The following is an 18,277-nucleotide window of genomic DNA, read 5'->3' as shown; positions in this document are numbered from 1 at the left end:
AAGTATTTTTAAAAGCATGTACTTTTACTTTTACTTGTACTTTAAGTATTTTTAAAAGCATGTACTTTTGAATACTTTTAAAAGCAATGACCTGTGCACTCTTACTTGAGTAACATTTTGACTGAGCTACTTGTACTTGTAGTGGAGTAAATTTATAGTATTTGTGTTTCATAGCTATGTATGCTTTTGTATTTTGTAATTCCTTAGGTCCTGACAGCCACGACCCATGACCTTCATTGTGACAACCACGCTTGCTAAAATAATTTGATGTTCCCATTTTAAAGAAACCATTGAAAAGCAAGACAAGACTTGAGTACTTTTACTCAAGTACTGGGGTCGAGTACTTTGTCCACCACTGCAAACTAGTAATCCTTGTGCTGTCAATTTGGGAGCGATAGCATATTCCGGTCCTATATGTTTAGAATGTTGGTATACCGCATACAACACAATGTCTGGTTGATTAATGACAGTACTGAACCTTTAGTGTGGACATCAGACAAGAAAACATGCATACAGTACATATATTTTTCTAATGGTTGTCAATGGGGAATTGGGGGAAATCACCTATTTCTGCATTGTTAAATACTTTCCACCACTGGGTTTTCTTAGGACTTTTGATAATTATGTGATAAAATATATGAGACTAAAACACTTGAAAGAGTTTCTGTTGCATTTTGTCCTACAGTAGGTTGTTTGGTCAGGTGCCAGTGGTCAGATCACAACTGCTCACAGTATTTACAAGAAATGGTCTCACTACTTGTAAATAACATAAGAGATAGATCTCTGGCTCCCCCTATCAGTGGAATTGCAGACTGTAACCTACTGTATAAAAGGAGAAGCAGACACCAGAGAAGTCAGTGAAGCTGTGGTCCTTGGTGATTAAGCTTCATAGCCTGTCTTTATACTTCCTCTGTCACTCCAGACCTACATCAGGATTTCAATACTGAAGCAGGTAAGACACTGAGACCCCTTGTCTTTCAGTTACATGTAGACCAGAACGTGAGGCTTAAGCCCTATCTGCACAGGACTAGTATTACCTTGTAACCTCTGATCATTTGTATTAATTACAGATGTTATTTTTGTTATCTAATATCTCTTGTGATGTCATGTCTGTAGGACACATTAACTGTTCCTTAATGTTGTATAGTGCTTTGAAAATGTGTTGATCATTTAAACACTGAAGAAGTCCCACTCTTAGCACTAGACCTATACTGCTTACAGTATAGTAAGTAAGTAAGTAAGTAAGTACATCTTATTTATAAAGCACCTTTACAAAGTGCTGTACAGTGGAACACAATATAAACACAATTAACAAGTTACAAACAGTGTATAATGGTATGAAAATAGAGTAATAAAACAATACAACAAGGATTAAAACAAAGCATTGGCCCATGAGAATCAGGTAAAACTTCTTGGAGCAAAATGTTTACGAAACAAATGTGTTTTTAACATGCTCTTAAAACCTTCGACAGACTCTGCATTTTTTAAGGCCAATAGTAGGGTGTTCCACAGTGTGGAAGCAACCACCGCAACCACTGCCCGGTCACCCTTTGTTTTGAGATTGGACGTGGGTATCTTAAGAAGGCCTTTGTCAGAGGACCTGATGGATCTCACATTATCCTTAGGGGCCAGTAGGTCAGAAATATAAAGTGGGGCCAGCCCATGTACTGCTTTATAAGTAGTTAAAATCATTTTAAAATAAATTCTGGACATTATAGGGCAGTGATTCCCACTTGTTTTCTCACGAGACCCAAAAGAGAAATGTTGTATTTCCCTGGGACAACAAATGCATTATGAATGAACCACTGTATAGTGGATTTCTGTGGCTGGGTCTTTGCTTCCAGAGAAATGATCAAGAGAAGTGAGACAGTACATATTGCACAAGCGTGGTTTTATTGATGCCACAGTATGCACTGCAGAGGTTACGTCTACAGAGACTGATGAGTCTGATGTTCAACTCCTTGACATTAGGTTTAATTATTAGTCCTCCTCTCCCTCATAAAGGCCAAATGCCAGGAGCGCAGAAGGCTGGGCGGGGCACCAAGGCCATTGTGGCCTCAGGGCGTATAATGTTTTGAAGGGCAAGTCCCTGGTTGTCACGCTATATGCCCTCCCAGGACCCTGGTTTGGCATGCCACCTTGTTTATCCTTATCCTTATTCCTGGATGTGTGCTTATCTATCGATATACATCTGGGTACGTGCTCTGTGAGATGGAGCCATTTGTTGGTGCCAATATATTGTAGAACATCATACATAATCATTTAGTTACATTTACTCAAGACATTTATACTGAAATACAGTACATATTCTGTATACTGGAATACATTTACTGTGCTAGGTTATATTTCCCATAATTATTCTTTGTCCCTTTAATTGTTGCCACAACACCACTTAGCCCAAATGTAATAGTGAAAATAATACATCTACAAGCTCACATACACACATAACACGTCCCAATGCAACGTGTTATGAGCTTGTAGATCTGCTATTTTAATAGCAGATCTATTTGATGTTTTCTTTTCATGTGATGTAAATGTATGCTGTAAATGTGCTTAGAACATTATTTGTCTTCATATAATGATGATATCAACCCCTCTCTCTGTCTCTGAATGCCTCTGTCTCTGTCTCTCTGTCTCTCTGTCTCTCTGTCTCTCTCTCTGTCTCTGTCTCTGTAGATATAAGTGTTTAGGACATCATCTGTCTTCATATGCATATTTTTGTTATAATGATACCAACTGCTCTCTGTGTGTGTGTGTGTGTGTGTGTGTGTGTGTGTGTGTGTGTGTGTGTGTGTGTGTGTGTGTGTGTGTGTGTGTGTGTGTGTGTGTGTGTGTGTGTGTGTCTGTGTGTGCGCGTGCGTGCGTGCGTGCGTGCGTGTGTGTGTGTGCAGAGATGATGGCGAAATCAGCTGGGGCACTGGGGCAGTGTGGCACCAAGGCCACTGTGGCCTAAGGGCGTATAATATTTTGAAGGGAAGAAGGCCAAACTTGGCCATGACCTCCACGAAATGTGTGTGTGTGTGTGTGTGTGTGTGTGTGTGTGTGTGTGTGTGTGTGTGTGTGTGTGTGTGTGTGTGTGTGTGTGTGTGCATATTTTTTGTGTATTCTGGCTATTTATGCTTTTGTATTTTGTAATTCCTTGGGTCCTGACAGCCACAAGCCATGACAATTATATTTGATGTTCCCCTTTAAAAGCACCCATTAATACCATAATCATTTAGGTAGCAGTGTACTTATTAAACATGTCCCTCTGTGTTTTTTTTATTTTCTCCTCTAGCAGTGACCGTCATGGCAGCCTGCATCATGAAGGAGCCAGCATGTCTGATAGAGAGTGACCGTGATGGGAGACTGCGTATGGTTCCCAGTGCCCAGAAGATTTTACAGCAGATTGAGCAGAAAGTGGTTGTGGTGTCAGTAGTGGGCATGTACCGAACCGGAAAGTCCTACCTCATGAACAAGCTGGCTGGGACCAACAAAGGTGAGCATTTTCATTATGAGATACATGTACACATAGATACAGTATGTGTTCCAAAGTCCACAAATATAACATCCTAGTTCAGATCATTACTAATGCTTGCAGCCTGAGGAGTTATGTAGCGCTATATTGGATCACTCCAATATAATATATCCCTCCGCGGCAGCGGAGGCATCCGAGGTACACGTACAGATTATCCCGTGTACGGGGGTGCTGCGGCTAGGGGCGGCGCAATCTGCGTTTGCCCAAATTCCTACGCGGCATTTTTATATCTACTTGTAGCCCCTCCTGAGTGCTTCTGCTTTCGCTCCACTCGATTTGGCTTTGTGCTATCTCATTCAGGAGTTTGTTGTTTGTTTGCAAATCTTCAACACTGTGTACAAACAACGCGATGCGCGGTTTGGTCAACCTGTATTGCAGTGCAGAAGGTTCCTTGTACTTTTATTGTCGGTTTGTAAATAAATAAATTATGATGATGAATGAGTTAGATACATTGCTGGTCATAGAGGTGCCTTTTCCATCTAAAAATCTAAAAAGTCTTAATTTTGTATCAAAGCAAGAATGACTTGGAAATCAAATTGGTATTGCACTTACAGACAATCAATATGGACAGTCTAGTTGAATTTTTTGTTATGTTATTAAGGTTTCGTGGCCTATCAGGCTCGAAGCCTTATTGCATTCCTTGGCTTTCTTTTTCTTCCGCCGTTTTTTCAGTTTTGGCCCAACCGTGCATACGCTTTTTACGAATATGGTAGAGGGCTATGCCAAACGGCGAAGACCCGAAACTCACAACTATTGGCCAAAGGGTGACGCTATAGCACTCAATTGAAAATGCCAACTTTGAACAGGTACAACTCATGCCCTGTTTGACCTACAGCCATGAAACTTCGCTACCTCATGCCTAACAACTTTCATACTCTGACTTTTGACCTCTGACCTGTAGATTTCTCACCATTTTGAATTATATGAAAAACAGTAAAAATCTATCTCCTCCTGGGATCTTTGAGCAATATGCACGACAAGTTTTACACATGAACTTTGGACCTATGCAGACAAACGTGAACAAGCGGATTTTCCATAAGTGAAAACGTTTTTATAAGCCAATGAATATTGCAGTTTTATGAAAATTATTCATCTGCCCCTAACACGTACATGCAGACTCACATTTGTTTGAAACTTTGTAATAATGTAGAGGGTCATTCCAAGTATCACTGAAACCAATCTTGTCCCTGTCCCCAACAATGTGTTGAGGTGATCATCATTTGGAATTCTTAGTTTTACAAATAGTGTTTCTTGAGGTTAGGTTGTTGTTTTACTGAGGTTAAGGTTAGTGAGGGTGAGTGTAGAAAAGAGTCATCTAGTCAGCAACCTTCCCCCTATTCCCATGGATTGGATCCACCCCTCTCACCTGCTCTCACTCATCACCAATCACACCTGTCTTCACTCACAACTCATTAGTGGCCTGGTGGCTTTTTCTTTGAAATAATGTGTAGTTTTTCAAATATTTAACTTTAAGCGCCCGATGCCACGTTATTGGCCATGGCCATTTAAAGGGTAGCAACATTAACAAACACATGAGTCTATACCTGTAACAATGCTCTATACATTAGGGAACTAAATTACTCATATGCTGTGTTGCTTTTGCCAGGATCCGATCCCATGACCTTGCAGTTCAGAGTCAAGAGCTCTTCCAACTGAGCTACCCAGACACAAGAAACAACATACATTGAACATTGTATGAACGTGCAACTTTTACACTACAGATTTTTTTTTACATGACTCTCCGATTTAATAAAAAAAAATCTAAGCTGTGTGATATATACATTTTGAGTTAAGACCATTAATATCAACCCATGTTCCTCTGCACTCTAGCAATCAGTGCACCTGGCCTGCATACCTACTGGTCCCTGGTTCAAACCCCAATTTAACCAGTCCAAATATAATTTACTGAACAAAAATCATGACTTTGTTAATTAATGCATGTTCACTTTTTAAAGACAAGATGAAATGGCATTTTGACAGTATTTGTTTGTCAATTTTCTGACATGTTCTTGTAGAAGAGTCATCCTAGTGTGCAACACTCCCCCTGGCCTATTCCCATGGATTGGATCCACCCACCTCACCTGCTGTCACTCCCTCTCAATCCATAATCACACCTGCCCTCACTTACTCCTCATTAGTCTCTCTCTCTCTCTCGCTCTCGCTCTCTCTCTCTCTCTCAAGGCTTTCCTCTTGGAGCCACGATCCAATCCAAGACCAAGGGCATCTGGATGTGGTGTGTACCTCACCCCACAAAGACTGACCACACTCTGGTGCTGCTGGATACAGAGGGACTGGGAGATATTAAAAAGGTGAGACACCATTTTGTTTCATGTTCAAATTACTTTGCATTTAATAATTATAATAATGAAGTTATTACAGGAAGGGATTGGGGATGTGACAGAAGTTTGGGGGTTAGTGGAGTTGGAAGTTCACCTACACCACTCAACGAGGACATGTAGACGTGATGTTGCGGGGTGTGTACGGTATCGTGTAACTCACAACACAACTGTCTAGTGTCTTTGATTGATTGATTGATTGAATAGTTTATTTAGAAAGACATTTTAGACATGGAAACAGTACATGGAAGTACAATTCACAATACAAGGTCCTCTAAACTGGATCGCTCATAAAAGCACAATGGCTTATTTAAAATGAGATCCCACCCACACACTCAAATCATGATGACAAGACACTACTATGCAGAACGTCGTACAATCAGCTTACAGGTTTCTGCCTGGTATGAAAAACAAGAAATATGTACAATAGACAGTTCGAGGAGGGGGGGGGGGGGGTAGGTTAAAACTTTGACAGAGGCCAGTTTGGAATTGCAGCCCCCTGAAGGTGCTTTTTAGGGCAGTTTTGAAAGTGAGTAGGGTTTTACACTCCTTTACTCCTTTTGGAAAAGAAAGAGTTCATTCCCTTGTTTGTGCCAAATCTGGGTTGAACATGATCAGTGGAGCTGCCTCTGGTGTTATGATTATGGACAGGGTTGCATTGCTCATGGGACGGCCTTGCACGCCGCGCAGGAACCTATTTGACCAGGAGCACGCTCAGGCACACGCATAGATTTAAAACAATAAATTCACACCTCAACAAAGTTTACAAAGGCTCCTCAACCCTGAGCCAACCCTGAGCCATCCCTGAGCCATCCAGCAAGTCTAGTGACTTAACCAACTGCCACAAAAAAAGACTTGCTAATGGAGTGAAAATTGTCTGAAAGAGTTTACAAACAGGCACCTTACGGTAAACATGCAAGAACAGATACACAGAGAACGGATAGCTCTTCTTATACATTCAAACAAGTTAAGATAAATGTTATATAAGATAAATGTTATACAACAGCAGAGCCTGGGAAGCAGAAGGTCCCAGGTTTGACAATATGTCGAGGTGTCCTCGAGCAAGACAATGTAACTGCTCTGGTGAAGATGGATGTTGCAATATATACATGAACAGGTATGAGATGTTCAAGCCACAGATGAGAAGTGATGTCTTTTGACATGGAGGATACTGATGAGTTTTTTGAGGATTGTGTGGGTGCCAATTAGGAGGGCGAGGGCCAGAACGATGCAGGGATTAAAACAAACACAAATCTCATGAGTCACGACTGAATGTTTTTGTTCCGCCATCTCCAATCTGTGATTTCTGAAACAGTGTGAAAGTAGTCCTCCACACTAGTGCTGTGTTTCCTAAACAATTAGCACAATATGAGGGATTATGTTTAGGTATTATCATGCTAAACCTATGTTCTTGCTGATGTTATACAGCCAACCAGTTGAAGAAATTGCAGATCCGCCTTCTCCCTTATTTCCCCTAAACAGTATTTTCTAAAGTTCTCTGTATTAAGCAAAGTGTCTAGATGTTAAAAGGATCCTTAATAAGACTTACCTTTTATGAAATGCAAGTGCTAACAAAAACATATTTAAAATATTGTTTTCATGCTCATATTAACCTAAAGAAAGTAGTTGAACAGATAGAAATGTCGAACAGATTGAGAAGTGAGATTGACCCACAATTAAAAAACAAACAAACATCAGAAATTGATTCTACACACATGAAACACCACCCCCCAAAAATAGGTATATTTAGGACATCATTGTAGGACAAGCATAGCCTGACACTCAGCCTGAATTTTCATTTAGTTTCAATCCATTATTCAGTCTGAAAGCCCTTTCAGTGCAGCCGTTTTTTGAGATGGGGAGGTGGCCAAAGTTGGACTCTTTGGCGATTGGTTCATACTGGATTATCCCGATCCCGATTCGCCGCACAGATTTCCAAACGATAAAACCCCGCCTTCGACAGTGTCACCAGACCCTGAATGCGAGGCTAGCGATTCGGCTAGGACAAGCAAGCAAGCAAGCAATTACAAATTACAAGAGTTGCCCAAATGGCAAATTTGGACAACCAAGTAAAAATTGTTCTAGGACACCATTTGAATATAAATAAAAAAATAAAAATAGAACAGAACTTTATAGATTTTTGAAATTTGAAATTAACAAATAACACAAAATTCCCATTAACCCTTTAGACCTGATGCCGAAACGCCTTCTAAATCGTAACCTAAATTATCTGAAAAATGTAGGGGGTGGCAGAAAAAGTTGCACCGTCTGTCGTACAAATCCGGCTTGCCGGAGCTTTGCGCTCAGAGGAGCACACTTGTCTACTTGTTTCACGTACACCTGTCAAGTTTCAAAACGGTTTCTTTTAGCTGTCTGTTAAACACATTTAAACATAACAAATGGGAAATTAAAGGGTGGCAAACTATGAACAACAATGATCAGAGTAATGTAACGAACACATCCAAACATTTCTTCTGGTTTCAGGGAGATAGGACAAATGACAACTGGATCTTTGCCATGGCAGTTCTGCTCAGCAGCACCCTGGTCTACAACAGCATGAACACCATTGATAATAAAGCCCTGGAGAACCTTCAGTATCCTTCAAATAAATCATCACTCATTATTCCCTCTTTTGCTCATATTATATCTGTGATTATTGAGTCCTACATTTGGCATGTTTTCACATAGTAATTCATTAACTTAAGAATAGTCTTATCAAGTCCAAGTACTTGAACAGGCTGAAGTATTGTTTTGCGAAAGCTCTCGGAAATGCTTAAACCTTCTCTCCAATCTCCATAAAAATGCAGATAAACCCTTTGAAACTAAATGAACCACCCTTATGCTTAGAGCATGTCTATTGGTATTGTGAATGTAATGAGGAGCGCCACAGCAATAAGATGCTTTCTATCTACAAACAATGTTTCAGGGACAGTTTTCCTCTTAACAAACATTTATTCATTATCAAATACTAAATACTGTAATCTCACGTAGCTATTTATCTAGTTTCAGATTTCACATTTCAGCTAAAAATACATTTAGCAGATTCTAAGTTTAGAAACCCAGTGTTGTGTGAGGTTCTTTTGTCATCCTCAACAAAACCCCTCACAGCTACGTGACAGAACTGCCAAAGCATATCAACATGAAGTCCAATAAGGATGAGGATGATGATCGTACGTATGTACGTTTCCTTCCCTCCTTTGTGTGGGCTGTACGAGATTTTTCACTCGTTCTGGAGATTGATGGGAAACCCATAACAGCAGACGAGTATCTGGAAGACAGTCTCAAGGAGAAACAAGGTTTCATGAACTGCTGACAAATTTGAATGTAGTTGAGATTGCAATAATTTAGACTATAGGCATTAGGAGTTCTTAACACTAAAAGGTATCGTGTTCTGTATGTGTTTCATTTTGTCAAAGGTAAAGAGAATCAGCAGTACAACGAACCCCGTACCTGCCTTCGTAAATTCTTCTTGCCTCGTGCATGTTTTGTGTTTGAGAGACCAGCCAACTCTAAGGCAATGCAACGAGTGGAGGAACTGACAGATGCTGACCTGGATCCAGACTTTGTTGAACAGGCTAGAAAGTTCACTGACCACATCTACACTAAGTCTGAGACCAAGACTCTCATAGATGGCATAAAGGTCACTGGCAGATGTAAGTGGGATTTAAATAAAGGTACACTGCAGCCACTGGGTTTCTGATACTTCTGTCAGTCAACAGCATTTGAGGCATCAATTGAAATCAGTGAATAATACTTGTGCTCATTTTGCATTCTAACAAATGCAAGTGTTTGTTGTCAAGAATTTAGGACTGGGTGATATGGTCAAAATATGAAATAATATATATGTATTTTCCTTTTTGAAGGATTAATGACATTTGAGTGGATGTGGTTGTTCCAGGGCAAATTACTTATTATTGTGGAAGTGAAATACAATTGTAATGTTTATTTCATTTTTATTCTTTTGTATTGTACATTTTATCATAGAGCCTTTCTATTACTTTTGAAAGGAGCATTGATCTATTTGAAAAAATAATCACTGACAATGTCAAAGTAAACCTTTGTAAGGAGTTATGACAGTATAGCGTAATATTCACTACACCTCCCAGCCTCCCCTTGTTGTAGGTCACATCTTGCTACCATAATTGCCGGCCACACTCATGGAGTGTACACGAGTGTATGTGCTCAATGGCCAAGCAGACACATGGCCCAACTAACTCCACATTTTCCCCCAAAATTCCTCAATATTCTGCCTGTAAAACCAGCTGCTTCGCATCCCATCACTGTACTTGCAGGATGTACAATTAATAGCAAACGCATTATGCTCCAATACTTATGCAAATCACTTCGCCGATTCCAAATTCACGTCCGGGTGTTTCTTTTCACCAGCCAATCACCTTTCACGTTGCCACGTCCGTTGCCACGTCGCGCTGACGTACGCTAAACAAGCGCTGCCGTGCGCACAATGCAAACGAGCCCAAAGGCGCGCAAAAATAAGCCGACCATTGCTTAGACACAAAGTCAGACCTGGCAACGCAGCCTACGCCAATCATGTGTGAGAGATCTACAAGCTATGGGGCAGAGACGCCACCGTATCTTAGCAACAACTACAGCGCTCACTCTCATTGGTCGTGTCACGCTAAGAGCAGTCTCCAGACAATGGCATCGCAGACAGCTTGCTGTTACTGCTGTAGCCATCATTGGCAGTTGCAGCACGACGGACAGGGCGCTGTGATAGCTGCCATGTCGCTAACGCTAACGTGGTTGTCATGCCTGCAGCGGCTGTGCAATCACTTTGTCAACATGCACGTTCGTGTGGTGAATGTCAATATTGCTGCTCAGTTCGTCCATTGTAGATGGTGTATGTTTGTGTGTGTCTTCTGGAGAACTATGTAGCTCCACAGCAACTACAGTAACTAACGTAATGGCAGGACCGCCCCGTGCAACGCATGTTAGGCTGCATTATGGTCATGTAGTAATTTCAGATAATTTCGCTCCGATTAGAACAGTGCTTATCAACCCTTTCACGCCGCCCCCCCCCCCCCCAAATATTGTGAAAATAGCCGATCTACAAGCTCGAAACGCCTCACGTTGAGAGGCTTTGTAAGCTTGTAGATCGGCTATTTTCTACATGATTGCCTCTTTCTTACATTCTTTGCCAATGTGGCCCATGTTTTCATAGTATAGTTTGTTGACTACTTCTGTTGCAGAAATGGCCATTTCCTTTACTTTCGTTTTTTTATTGTCTCCGCCAGGCCGAAAGGCATGGCGCAAGACTATGTTTCACCCCCTGTCCGTCCGTCTGTGATAGCTAATCTCTCACATCGTTGACTTGATCGCAGCAAAATAACAGTCCGATGTGGAGAGTCAGTGAGAGCTGGATAAACGAGGTAAAATGTGTCAAAAGGAGTCTGTACGGCTGTCGATAAATGAACACATGACGTCGGTGGGAGAGGAGATATTGTGTCTTTTGGACAAACAGCAGCGTGGTGCTGATGTTTGTTGTGTGAAGCAGCTTAATGTCAGAGTGTTTGTGTTGGAGCGCCTCAGTGCGGCTGCAGAGTTCATGTGCAACCTCTTCCAGAGAGACACAGAGACACTAGAAACTCTGCTGGGGAAAAAAAACACTGCTGGGCATTGACTTTCATATGGACATTGATCTACACACTGCAGGTATATCTGCTACACACACAACATCAAACTACACACTGCAGGTATGATGCAGCGTTTGCATTACAGCCAGCATGCCAGCGTAGTTCCCATATGGTTTCAAGGTGGGCTAAACCATATGGACCCCATGTCAGCAATGTCAGCGGCATCCACTTCAGTCCCAACTGCGATGCCCATGCAGGCTATAAGTAGCTTCTACCTGGCCCTTAGGTGGGCCCCAAATAGCCATGTTTATGTGGGACCAAGGCGGGCCCTAACTGGGTTTGCCCATGCAGGCTTTAACTGGGTTCTACCTGGGCCCTAGGTGTACCCTAACCAACCACAGTGCAGTGCCCATCGCTCCAATTGTTGTGACGTCAGGGCTCTCAATACTGCACATTGGTGGAGGAGGAGGGGCCGCAGGGCGACCGCACACATCGCTGAACCAATGGTAGCCCACGGATGTTTCCTCTGGGGATTTACAATCTGCCCCTCTATGCCACATATCATCCGCACTACAGGGTCTTCACTGACCGAGCCACGGCCCCACTGACCCTCATGACGCTACGCCACTTATATGAGTTGCCAAGTGGCCGCGGGCGCAACGTGGGCGTGGCCGCGGGCTAGACGCGAGCCCCCGCGTAGCGGGGGCGAGCTTCTAGTTATTAGAATTAGCAACATTTAGCTCCAGCATAAACATCAGTCTCTGAACTATCATGACTAGTTGAACACACTTGCTGAATGGGTCTTCCTTCCACAGTGCTTGGTCAATTGGCAGAGACATACGTGAAAGCCATCCGTAGTGGAGAGGTTCCCTGTCTGGACAATGCTGTGAAGGTACTGGCTGAGATTGAGAATGCCAAAGCTCTTGAGCAGGCCCAGGTCGTCTATGTACAGGGGATGGCGTCAGTACGCTTCCCCACCAACACCCTGGAGGAGCTGTCTGCCATCCATGCATCCAGTGAGATAGAGGCCCTGTCACTGTTCATGAAACATTCATTCAGAGATGACAACCAAGAATATCAGATGAAGCTTGTGGTATGTGTTGGAAATAATCATCCATTATTTTCATATTATGTGTTTCCATCACCTTATGCATTACTTTTAAAACACCTCTAAAGCTCAGTCAAATTATAGAGTTCTGAAGTCCTGATGTCATTCCCACTACCCCTGGGTCACAGCATTATTTCTTCTCTTGGATTGTGTCATGTAAGAACTGTGTTCCAAAGATAAACAAACCACCACTTTGTCAGGTATGTGACTCTGTGTCATTTATGATATTGAGTTACATTTGATACTGTCTGTGTTTGGATAAATTAGTACTTTTTCACCATCAGTTGATGCTTCATATCCATATGAATAACATTTCCCGACTGATTTGTTTATTCTTGGAACACAGTTCTTATATGACACAATCTAAAATTCCCCTATGGGATTTTCAGTGATGTCAGACTTCAATGCTCTATTGTCCTTTTGAGTCCCTTGCTTAATACTTTTTCTCTTGAGTTGCTGTTTAACTGCTGCTTTTCCTCTTTGCATCTTGATATCTGTCTCGTCTTTTCACTGTGGGAGTGCCTCCATTTGTTACACTGGACAAATCATAATTATTAACCTCCAAGCAAAAACACTTATTATTTACCTTTATTTTTATAATTCAGTCATAGCCCCTCAATAATCATCTACTGGATGAGTAAAGGACAATTAACTTAGATAGACTGAGCAATAAACCTTGGAGCACACTACAGATTAACCCATTTGGGAATATAAACATTTTCATTTTATTTCATGTTTTTAGAGTGTACTTCAGGGCGAATACAATCAGATCCGTGAGAAAAACTTCAACGAGTCCAGGAAGGCATGTGGACTAATCATCGAACAAGTCTTTAAACCTCTGAAGAACAACCTGGAAGCTGGTCTCTACTCAGTCCCTGGAGGATACATGACGTTCTGCCACGACAAAATCCAAATGATGACTGATGAATACAGGCGTGCAGAAGGCAGAGGAGTCAAGGTCAGTTAGATTTCTGCCAACTTCAGAGTCAGAGAATGTGGGATGGAAGTAGAATACAATTAAACAATCAGTATTGATGGGGATGAGGGGTGCGCGTGTGCGTGTGCATGTGCGTGTGCGTGTGCGTGTGCGTGTGCGTGTGTGTTTGTGTGTGTGATACCAGGCTGAGGAGGTGCTGAAGGCATACCTGGATGAGAAGGCGATAACTGGCAACACCTTACGAGCAGCAGATAAAAGCCTCTCCGAGGCACAGCGGACAGCAGAAGGTAAAATATATTAAATATATATATATATATAATTCAATCAGTCAGTAAATCAATCAAGATGTATTTACTGTATAGAACATTTCCTGGTCAATTGTGCTTTACAAATACCCAAATAAGGTATTTAAAAGATAGTGTTTTTTGAAGTGGGGGGGGGGGGGGGTGCTCTGTCCTCTAGATGCTCCGAGCTTAGCCATGGAGCTTGTCCAAGTCCATCACTGATACCCAGCTCTACAAAGTCTCCAATCCATGTCCACTCTTTTAACTCAGTTGGTATGTTTACATACTGTGGGCCCTATTTTCTGTGACCAGCACTATGTGTAACAGCAAATATGTCACATTAAAAGTTCAATAAAAAAAAAACTTTTTTAATATACATATTTTAAGTAACACAATTAAATCAACTGATTGTAAGAAATACATTTGACATGCTACATTGTATTATGTTGTTTGGTTTATTTGAGTAGGCACGTAGGCCCAGTGACTTGCAACAGATGTGGTTTCCCTGTACACAGATGATAGAAGTGGTGTGTTTAGAGACACCTGTCCATTTCTAAAACGTCCAAATTCAAGTAAAGCTCCAACATGACATAACTGCAAAAGCTATCACCTAAGAAGAGAGTGGATATACTGTATGCGGGATGTAAAACAAGGCGTTGATTTGACTACTCTACAGGACAAGTTATTATTTTTTACAATCCTACAGTGTTGTCAATCCAACTGACAACACTTGTTGAGCATTGTGTATGCATAAATGTGTGCACATTATAATTAAAGATGAGTAGCCTCTATGTTTCTGTTTTCTAATATGATGTCCCACTCTAGGCTAGTGGGGTGTGTCAGTGGGGTTGCCTAACTCTGCTTCTTCCTATGTGAGCAAGGTGGGGTCGGCATTCCTGAAATCAGCCTTGATGGCTCATGGAGGGCACCTTGGCCCGGTGCCTCCAGAGCCTAAGTTCAGCTCATGCCATTCACTCTTGTGAGAGACTCAGGGGCGATTCCCGGCACCACTTACCACCAGATGTTGTGATTATTGTGAAGGCTGCGTACCGTTCCCCGGAACGGAACGCAGAACCGTACCCGGGAACGCCTGGGGAGTGGGGAGGTAGTCTGTGGTCCGATAGATATGTACTCTGGTACAGAACGCTGCAATGTGAAAGCTATCCGTACCAACAGAAGGAAGTGGACTGCTAATCATATCATTTATATATATACATACACATATATATTAGTGACACATTATTGTACCTGGGTTATACCTTCTGATAGTTCTACTTGAATGTTGACATGAAATAATAATCCCGCTAGTGTTTAAGTAGCGCAAGTGTGGGAAAAAAAAAGAAAGAAAAACACATGTGTAGCGAGCGCTGCTGCTAGGATAAAGATACCAAGGATTAGTCTGTGACGTCACTGTTATGCCACCAAGGATGGGTAATAGAAGTCGACGTTACGTTGCAATGTTTCAAGACCGTCAGCGCACAATGCTTTGGTTGTGTATTGTTTTTCTGTTATTATTACAACATACTCGTTCCCTACCAGTATGTTGGATGCACTTATTGTCTCCGCCAGGCCGAAAGGCATGGCGAGAGAGTATGTTTTACCCTCCGTCCGTCCGTCCGTCCGTCCGTCCGTCCGTCCGTGTGTCCGTGTGTGTGTGTGTGTGTGTCCGTCCTTCTGTCTGCGACCAGCTAATCTCCGCCACCGTTGCCCCGGTCGCTGTGCACACACACACTCCCTCGATGCCACAGCAGAACCTCTGACCCAAATTTTTCATATGGGCCTGTTATAGCGCCACCAGGAGGCCGATTTGTGCAAAACCATTTTTTTGACATTACTCCTACAGATTTTATCCAAACGTTATGCAAATCAGTACAAAGTATCTCTATAGTCATGTGATCAACACGGATCTGTCCGATTTCCCATATTCCATCCTCATTGGCTAAGGTTCGCTTCCAAAATTTGCAGGATTGCTCCGTTTTGAACAAAATGCCTGAAATCATGAACGCAGCTTGCGATTTCCGTGAAATTTCACAAATACATTCCCACTAGGCCAAGGAAGAAATGCCACCCTTTTTCAGATTGGCCTGTTATAGCGCCATCAGCAGGTCTAATTTAGCAAAACACATTTTTGGAACAAAATGCTTCAAATCATGAATGCAGTGTCCGATTGCCGTGAACGACCTAAGAATAAATGGCAGCCTTTTCACATTGGCCTATTATAGCGCCACCAGGAGGCCACAATAACGTACCTGACCTGGCGGAGACCTGTGCTCCAAGGAGCACTTTTTCTAGTTGTAAGTCGCTTTGGATAAAAGCGTCTGCTAAATGACTGTAATGTAACGTTTTTCGCTCTAAACTCCGACAAGTGACTCTTCTTCTGTCACATGCCATAGTCCACAGCACCCCCCCTGAGGCACAAGTACCATTACAGTTGAATGAAGCGTACTCCGGTACGGAAGAATCATGGCCAATGTGAATGCCATCTCCATTGGGGAGAAGGCAATTGTACTCGAGAACGGTTTGAATTCATCGGACCCAGTCTCAATCCGCCCTCAGAGACAATACTCATTTTGAACTTAAACAGTACACTACAATATGAATCTGAAAACATTTTAGGATGGAAATAAGTTACGCAGTAACATAAACATGCTTCACACTTGCCCCTCTCTTTCTCCCTCGGGCTGCGTGAGATGCAGGGCATTGCAGGCTACAAACATAACCTTCTCTGGTTAATGTCTTCCCATAGCCCAAGGGTATGGGACCTCCTGATTGGTTCAGAAACATACAGGCTGCCGTCTCAGACTGAAATTCCAAAAATGAAATGATGAAAAACCCATTTCACCAGGACTTTAAAGTGGTTCCACACCATTGACCAAGTTCAGGCTTATTCCTTCAGCCAGGCTATTTTTGACATAGACTGTCTTTCTAACAAGATATCACTCTCCTGTGCGCAGAGGTTGGAGAACATGCTGTTAATGGAATGGCTAATGTATGGTGGTTGGTGTAAGGGAAATATGGATATGGATTGGCATATGGATTGTGACTGTGCTCTCTCTAGTGTTGGGGAGTTACATAGGAGTTATTGGTTTAATATTCAACATGAGAAAGTCCACTAAAACTAAAGTAATATTTGTAAACATGATGCACTTAAAATGTATTTTTGTATTTCACAGATTTTGAAGTGTCGAGATCGAAACCAAAAACTGAATGTAATTAATCGCCCAGCTCAGCTCTAGGTGTTAGGGTTCGGTTGGTTGGGGTTAGGTGTGTGTTTAGGGTTATGGTTGAGGCAACAGAGCTGATGGGACATACGTACACTCCCGTTAGCTTTCAGTAATTAAGACTTTGTGGGATGGTAACAGTGTTTTCCTTTTGAATGGTTCCGTCTTACTGGTTTCCTACAGAGGAGAAAGCAAAACGGGAGGAGTCAGAGAGAGAGAGACGGGCCATGGCGGACCGTCAGAAGGTCGTGGAGAGGCAGATGGCTGATTGGCAGAAAACCCAAGAGGAGGCTATGAACCAGCTCAAGGAGAAGATGGAGAGAGAGAAGATACAAGCCCAAGAAAAGCATGAGAAGCTGATGGCTGTGAGTGATTATAGTATATGAATAGTGTATGACTGTTGTTATTAAAGTTTCAATCCTTTTGGATCTTCTTCAGATTTCATTTCATTTCATTTCAAAAGTCATTCAAAAACTGTTTTTGTACAGAATATAAAATAGTAGTCACAGGCCTTTCTTTTTTAAACTGAATGACTGCACTTTGCAGTTTGTGTTCGAACACCAATAGACTTGATCAGAAATGAATACTGTGTGTCAAGTATAGAATGTTTTTTTTTATATCATATGGACTGTGATGTGTAGGCTGTGCTGTTTATAATATGTCTGATAATGTGCTATTGCAGGAGATTAAGAAACAAAGGGAGAGAGCTGATGAGGAAGAGAGAGGTCGGTTGGAAGAACAGGAGCAGGCTCTCAAGAGACAGAGAGAGTTGGAGAAACAGCAGCAGATATACAGCTCTATGGATATGGCTAAGTGGGTAATAGATGTAGCAACAACTGCTGTGCCCAAGATTGTGGATCTGTTTTTGGATTCGGATTCGGATTAAAACTCTTTTTTTTTTTTTTTTTTTGTAAAACGCACACACACACACACACACACACACACACACACACACGCGCACACGCCTCTCATTTATACAGTCTATGGCACACGCACACACTCACAATTGGAGGGTTCTCTGTTCTCTCTAATTATCGCTTCAGGAGAGAGTTGTCCTGACTGAATTGTGCTGGGTCACAGGAAGAGTGTTATGTGAAACATTATGAGGCATTAGTCCTTTGTCCTCATTAAAGTTTACCTAATTTTTAAAAGATGCAGTCAGTTGGTTTTGGCAATCATGTATTGCCAAAACCAACTTCCAGTTGATTTAGAATGTATTTCCTTGTGCTCATAGATAACATGAGATAACCAAAGTGTGTCTCGTAACTTCCATGGGTCTTTGC

At 42.0% G+C, this 18,277-nt stretch overlaps 1 protein-coding gene across 1 annotated transcript; it reads left to right on the top strand.

Moving 5' to 3' along the window:
- Positions 1 to 893: 893 nt before the first annotated feature.
- LOC311041916 (guanylate-binding protein 1-like) lies at positions 894 to 17,880 on the top strand (the record flags this gene model as incomplete). The annotated part of the gene is made up of 11 exons (XM_084052399.1): positions 894 to 952; positions 3,278 to 3,478; positions 5,699 to 5,826; positions 8,338 to 8,447; positions 8,962 to 9,149; positions 9,270 to 9,506; positions 12,260 to 12,537; positions 13,295 to 13,510; positions 13,674 to 13,776; positions 17,178 to 17,359; positions 17,677 to 17,880. Exons 2-11 carry the CDS (start codon positions 3,289 to 3,291, stop codon positions 17,878 to 17,880), a joined length of 1,836 nt encoding a protein of 611 aa, XP_083908525.1. The 5' UTR covers positions 894 to 952; positions 3,278 to 3,288.
- Between the last annotated feature and the right edge of the window lie 397 nt (positions 17,881 to 18,277).

The sequence above is a fragment of the Gymnoscopelus microlampas genome, assembly GCF_963454915.1.
Source record: "Gymnoscopelus microlampas genome assembly, chromosome: 3".
NCBI classification, from domain to species: Eukaryota; Metazoa; Chordata; class Actinopteri; order Myctophiformes; family Myctophidae; genus Gymnoscopelus; species Gymnoscopelus microlampas.
Note: the sequence above shows the minus strand (reverse complement) of the source record. Positions and strands in the feature narration are given on the sequence as shown.